Genomic DNA, 7,093 nt, shown 5'->3' with positions numbered 1-7,093 from the left:
CAGCCCTAACCCTACCTAATCCTAAACGTGACAGTGTGGCCTAACTCTAATCCTAGATCCATCCTTAACCCTAAGCAGACCCTAGCCCTATCTCCAACTCTGACCATCCCGTTTCAAATGTTACCCTAACACTAATCCTAGACCAGTAACTAAACCAAACTATTTTTGTTACCTACAGTGGCAAAATGTAACCTGTTGTTTTTTTAATGCATCAAGTCGTAGATCATATCCATCTGTATTTGTCTGCCAGTGTGGCAAATACAACTAATTTTCCAATGCAGAATTTAAGCAGTCATTGTCGGCTATTCATTATTTAAAAAAAAATGCTTTGCTATTGCACTTCGACTGGTTTTCGATTTGGGCTGGCACTAAGTCTAGCTCTGTGAAGAGCATAAACGCTTATAAAAGTTGGAAACCCCCTACAGAAGGGTGGTACATTCTGTACGTTGCAGAATGACACATGGGTGGTGTGATGGCTCTTCCCAATCGTCACACTTTGCGATTCCAGTTTGTACCATGAGGGATCCCTTTCCATTCTGCAACAAAACCAGCTTTTCCCATGGCGTCTCCAGACTCCGGGCTACAGCTGGAGATTCCTGCCACATCCCTGATCTGTTACCTTGAAATCTGCGACATTTCAGGAGCTGAAAACTGTCATTTAGCAATTGTCAAAACAGTTGTAATTGCTTAAGGAGCTTAAAGTCATCAGGTAGTAATTACGCAAATTACAAGGGCTCAATTAAGCAAATGAACACTTGTATGGAATTGAAAGCAGAGGACAGGGTGCTTCTGAGAAACAGGTAGAATGTAATGTTTTCATTTACCTTTTTTGTAAGCATTCAATAAGGGAGCAAAAAAAATGAAATGTTTGAATTTGAATGTTGAATATGTTTACACAGAGTTTTAATGTTACATTAAAATGTACGGTACTTATAGCTCCATTTTAAGCATTTCATTGTGTGATCTACAGTGACCTACAGTATCTCAAAGCAAAATTTGAGGGTCCTGCACCTCAAATGTACTGCTTAAAAGCAAAAGCAATGCAAGTTTGTGTCAAAGCAGCTTTGTGGCGCTTTTCATATTTCACATTTAGTAGTCTATCTTATAATTCATGTTAGATCAGAGCTTTCTTCTGGTGGCATTTGTCATGATCAGATTACATCTTACAGCTCAATTACTGAGACCAGAATTCCATGTACATTGGAGCCTGAAAGCATGATGTTCCCAAAATGACACATTGCCTCAGCATAATTCACAATTCTACTTTATATAAAGACTGGGATGTATATTCTCAGGTGTACCTAAGGGTTATCTGTTGTAAATGTCACTGAGCCTGCTCCTCCTATGCTGTTAAACCCAAAATCAAAGTTAAAAAAAAACAAATATAAGAAGGTGTAATATTAATTCAATTACCAATAGTGTTGTTTTGGTTCTGCTAATAACTTTATTTAAATAAGACACAAGAGCTCTATATTGAAAAATACAAAACAAAAGCCACACACTGCATAAATTAAAGTGTGGTGTGGCAGCTCATAAATACTGTTTAGCACAGTGGCTTGATATTACAGTGGTACTATATACAAACTTCAAACAAGCTTTTAAACAATTTTAAATTCCTATACCGTGGATGTAGGAGACACTGGAAAATAGCTATTAACAGGACATACTAGTAGGGACTGGGAAACCTTAACCTGGACTTTTTGACAATAGTAATATACTGATTTTGCAATAGTGATTTTAATCACCATAAACACACTGGTTTGGAGGACGGGAAGATTTCTCACCCTGACTGGCAGAAGATACGGGAACTGTGTTGTATTCTACAAGGCTTCTACCACATTCATAAAGGAATTTCGTTTTGAAATATTTTTACTTTGAACTCTGCCGAATATTTTGTTGGTACAACCCTCACAAACAGAGATTCATCTGTTTTATTTCACCCTTTTTTTGTGCAAGTGGGGAAAGTGCATACCCCCTTTATGTCTGGGGAAAATAAGTGTCTCTTAACAGGGATTGTTATTGCCATTGTGTGCAGAATTTCAGGACAGCAAGAGGACTTTAAAGAGCACTGTAAGCACTGAAGGAATGTGTCTATACCATATTGCAGCTTTATGTTTACATGTTCCTATTATTTGAACATAGATTTGGTATCAAACAACTGAAAAGGCATTTACAGTACATGGGTATTAATGGGCCTGCAGGTCGCTCTGATCCTGGTCCTTGAGTGGCTGTTCTTGACCCTAGCTGGCAGGTTTTATAGGGAACCAATCAGTAGTCTCAAACTCAGATCCATGAAAATCTTGGCTCTTCTGTTTTTTTTGTTTCAACCCAAGTTATCAATTAAACAATTAACCCAAATATTTTCTTAATTAGACTTTTAGGTGTGCTCTTAAGGCCCTTTAACGTTGATTGTACAAAGGCATTCACTTCTTTAAAGGTAGTTACCCCAAAACACCTCAGAGCCAGGTAACAAGTTACATTCATACAGCCAATTAAATAATTAGCCCACTTCTGTAACTGAGAATGTGATTTGACCAAAAACGAGAAGACAATTCCGGGAATTGAATTTGAGACCCGTTTTAATCATCAATTTCTAAAGGCTTGGAGCAGTTAAGCCTTTTAATGAAAAATCATTTTTTTGGTACGTTAATTCATTTAGAGATCATTTGGAACCAAAATCAGAATATCATCAAAGTCCTTAGTTCCCTTAGCTGAACATAGAACTTCCATAATTGGTAAATAGGTGACCTGCAAGACTGAACAGGGACCAGGGTTGGAGATCCCTTGTATTAGGACTATATCGCTGTGAATAAAATTGTTCATTGTGTACTAGCAGTCGGTCCTGTTACGCAGTCTCTCCCGTTTTACTGAATCTAAGAGGCCTAGGAATATACTATACTATATACCAACTGAAAACGTTTCCATAACTAATATAGTGTACAGTCACAGAGGTATGATATGTATCAGTCTTCCAAAGTTAGGAAAACATATACTGTAGCTTACTATGCATAATTAAAAGGGTATGACCAAAGCTGTGGGGAAAAGTGATAGACTTGAAAAGGCATGAAAGGGTGTAATAAAACCAATAATTAGGTCTCTCAGGTTTCGTCAATCCAGTAGACTGTAATCATTTCTCAATTTAGAGTAACATTTAAAGTTACTTTCAAATGTAGATGAACATAACCTTTATTGCACACTTATCTAGCTCATCAAAAAAATAACGTGAATGTTTGCTACCGGAACACCACACTAAATCACAAACAGAAAGGTGCTTGATAAATTTACATCAGCTTGAGCTGTTTTAAAGCCATATCTAACCTGGTAAAGGGAGGGGAACAGCTTGGAAACAACAGTAAAGCTACATACTGTACAAATAAAGATGAATGACTGTCAGTTTGTTAAGCTTTACTGTGCGTGGGAAGAATTTAAGGTAATAAAGTATGTTAAACATCATATAATTGTGCAAGCGTTCTGGTGCCATCTCATTAGTTGAAAATCAATTATTAAAAAGTATGGCCAAAAAAGAATGACTAAATTTTCTAGTTTAATGAAATATAGGACCCCCTCCTATCTCCTCTCCCTCACAGACTGAGAAGCGAGTTGGGTTAAAGGCCAAGGAATAAACTAGGTGATAATCCTGTTCAAGAAAAATACAATTTTAACATCTTAAGCTGTCAAGGAAGCAGACTGAGCCTCTCCTGTCCCCCAGATTTTTGATGTCCTTCTCTCTTCAGTTTTACTGATTTGATGAACACACATGGAATGTTTACTATGTACATCCTGGAGCACTGAACACTCACTTGCAACATCTTAACAGTCATAGAATGAGAAACACCTGAATATTCCGAAATGCCACATTTTTGTTTTTCAAAAAACGTTCAACATGTAATTTGTGATGTCAGACATCACAGTTTCTGCTGGTTATGGTAACGTTGCCCAATCCAAGAATTGGCCCTTAGATCGGAAAGCACTTATTCCAAGAACATGGAATGTCATGAGAAAAGACCGATGTACAAAAAAGGAAAGGCAAGAGAGTGATGCTTATTGTTAACTCCTTAAGCTTTGAAAGCCACAGATTCAATACATCTCTACACAGATACATTCCAAATTACCTGAGTTAAGACTTCGAAAGAAATACCTGAAGCTAAGCCTGAAGAGGGCACTGTGCAATGGTTGTGGCCATTTTTTTCTTTTTTCGTTTTCTTTTTTTGCATTGTATGTCTAGAGAAGTTTAGAAACATAACCTGGATTGAGTGTAAACATAATCCTGAAAAATACAGCATTTTTTTTCCCCCATTACATAACTGACACAGCAATACACAGTTTCAATTTAGACAGGCATTTTTTTTTTGTTTTGATATAGAGCTTATTCAGACTGTGGATGTGGAAACAGAACACAGAACTTATATAAACGTACTACCGATATGAGATGCATTACTCACCCCCAACAACCACCCCCCCCCCCCTCCAATTCCAATTAAAACATTTAATGAAGCATGTAGCATGTCTTTGTTTCTTGTTTTATGCAAGCGTTACTGCTTATTACAGAGTTAAAGGAGATGAATTCTATCCCTGCCAAGAACAGTGTTTACCGATATGCTAAGAACACTAAAAGGTTTTGTTCTGGACATTGTCGCTACTCCATGCAGATGTTAAATTTAGCAAGACGGCCTCAGGAGGAAGCAGAGGCCCCACTCCGCCGGGGACTAAAGGGCCGCGTAGCTCTGAGAGGCCGAGAGCTCGTCTGGCGTCGACTCCTGAAGTGCCGGGGAGAGCTGTCGCGCCGGAGGCTGGGCGAGGCCTTCGGGGGAGTCCGCTGTGCTGGTGTGGACCGAGACCTGAGAGGAGACCTGCCCGACAGTCACAGTGCTCGAGGCCGTGGGGGCCGGGCCGGGGGAGCCCGTGAACGCGGGGCCGGGAGGCGTCACGAGGAGCGAGGAGCCGGGCAGTCTCACTGGACAGAACGCCGAGCCCGTGGGGATGAAGTTTACCTTGTTTTTGTCGGGACATGAAAACAGTGGGACTGAGCTCGATGGACGAGACCTGGGACGGGGGGGGGGGAACAGAACAAAAAAAATAAATTCAGCTGTTTTGACTGAAGAAACAGCAATAGGTACTCTCTACTCCAGCTCCCATACACAAAATAACGTGTTCTCATGCTAAATGCTGATTTACTGCCTAGCTAATCTAAAAGGAACGATTTCCAAGAAGCAAAAACACAAAAGAACAGCTATTTAAAATAAACCGGCTGAAACATTCTTGTTAAATCAAAGAATGCAAGGTTTCCAAGACTGAGAATAAGTTCAGACCTTATTTATGGCTTGATATGTGGAAAACTGGCAATTAAAAGCTACAAAAACAAAAACGGAGAATTAACATTATAATTGTAGCTGACAATATCTGTAAATCAGGAGAAGTAGATTTAGCAGGCTTGGCTTTTTTTACCAACAGATGAATAGTCTACTTGTCAGATCTGCTATAGTAATCCCATATGGTTCACAAATTACCCTGTTTCGTAGTTTTTTAGTACTTTTTTCTAGAGAAACACTTTTTTAAACGATCAACTTTAAAGCAGATATAACTGTTGTTTTAACAGCTTTTTGTGTGCTAGTAAATGATTAATGCATTCCTATTTAAGTGCTAGCATGCTATTTATACAGAAAACACATGGCTTACTAAAATAGTGTTACCCACTTTAGTTCAGAGGTTGCAAATCACACTTGCACACCAAACTGCCAATTAATAAAACATTCATATACAGTATGGGAACAATCTGACTTTTGTTAGTAATCATTAGCTACTACTATTAAGTAATTAACCATCGATTCATGTTAATCTATTACAGGTTATAATGAATCTATAAAAGTATTCTGCAACCCCAAATGTCAATATTTTCTTTTCTATATGTTCTACTACTATGTATATATCTACTGGATCTCTTCTGTAATGAAGCCACTACACCTATCTTCATGCTTAATGTAAGATTTTTTACAATGATCAGTGCCCATTTGTGAAGTGTTTATAATAGAGTATGACATGGAAGCACTACCCAAACCTAATACGTAAAAAAGCTGTAATTGACTGTTTCCTTGAAGATGTTTCTTCACTTCAGATTTGGACTGTATAATCAGTGTTGTCCTTCTAATTATTAGTAAGTAGTAATAAGAGATTTCCAACAAGTTTTTTCATACTCTGATTGGCATCTCGATCGATGGAATGGTCTGTCATTCATTAAGAAAATGAATTTCGGCATTTGCAATTGCACCAAATACATATATATCCTATGTATAAAAGATTTATAAATGCTATTATTTGCTAATATATACAAATCTTAAACATTTTAAACAACAATGAATCCTTCACAAAGCCAACTTGAGAAATTAAACAAATTTCTGACCTACAGTAAAATATTTAATTTTGGCGTTAGTTTTAAATGCCACTGGTTTTCACCTGACTTGCATATATTAATGTGTTGCATGTATATTATATACCCATACCTACAAACTCTGTGCAAGCTACAATTCCAAAGTATTACATTGCAATCACAGGGACTGTTGTTTTCTATATAACACAGCTGATTAAAACTAACTGGTGCAGAAAAAAATGTGCAGTCACACAAAAACTCCAGAGAACCGTGCCCAGAAATGTCCTGTGGAAAACAAGGAAGTATGAGTGTATTGAGAGTATGGCCAAGTCACCATAAACATCGTGCCAGGACCTTAACAGTACTAAGCTTCCTGAACACCTGCAGGTTAAAACACATTTAAGAGATAATCACTCTGGTTATGAACAGTGTTCATATCACGGAGGACAGCAGCATAACCATCTTCCAGCTTAATCTTGTCAGATCTCAGAAGCTAAGTTAACATTCAGCCTACTTGCGTTGGGATTCTTCCAATATGCAAATGGAGTCAGGATTCTTTGGGATGAAAAGTGCTATTTGAATGCAATTAATATTCTTATACACTGAACTCTTTACGATATATAAATATAGCAATATTTTAATGAAAAGGATGCAAACAAATTCTTATTTGTTTAATACAATGATCAGTACCAAAAGGACATGTAATTGAGAATGGCTTTAACAAGAACA

The 7,093-nt window shown here is 37.7% G+C and overlaps 1 protein-coding gene across 6 annotated transcripts in view; it reads right to left on the bottom strand.

Moving 5' to 3' along the window:
* Positions 1-1,424: 1,424 nt before the first annotated feature.
* glcci1a (glucocorticoid induced 1a) overlaps positions 1,425-7,093 on the bottom strand; it is a 73,639-nt gene continuing 67,970 nt past the window's right edge. For all 6 annotated transcript variants that reach the window (XM_088928644.1, XM_088928646.1, XM_088928649.1 and 3 more), the window contains exon 9: positions 1,425-5,043. In XM_088928644.1, the coding sequence (XP_088784770.1) occupies positions 4,707-5,043 (337 nt within the window). In that variant the 3' untranslated portion in view covers positions 1,425-4,706. The remainder of the gene's footprint in view (positions 5,044-7,093) is intronic.

The sequence above is a fragment of the Atractosteus spatula genome, chromosome 12, assembly GCF_055471065.1.
Source record: "Atractosteus spatula isolate fAtrSpa1 chromosome 12, fAtrSpa1.hap1, whole genome shotgun sequence".
NCBI classification, from domain to species: Eukaryota; Metazoa; Chordata; class Actinopteri; order Semionotiformes; family Lepisosteidae; genus Atractosteus; species Atractosteus spatula.
Note: the sequence above shows the minus strand (reverse complement) of the source record. Positions and strands in the feature narration are given on the sequence as shown.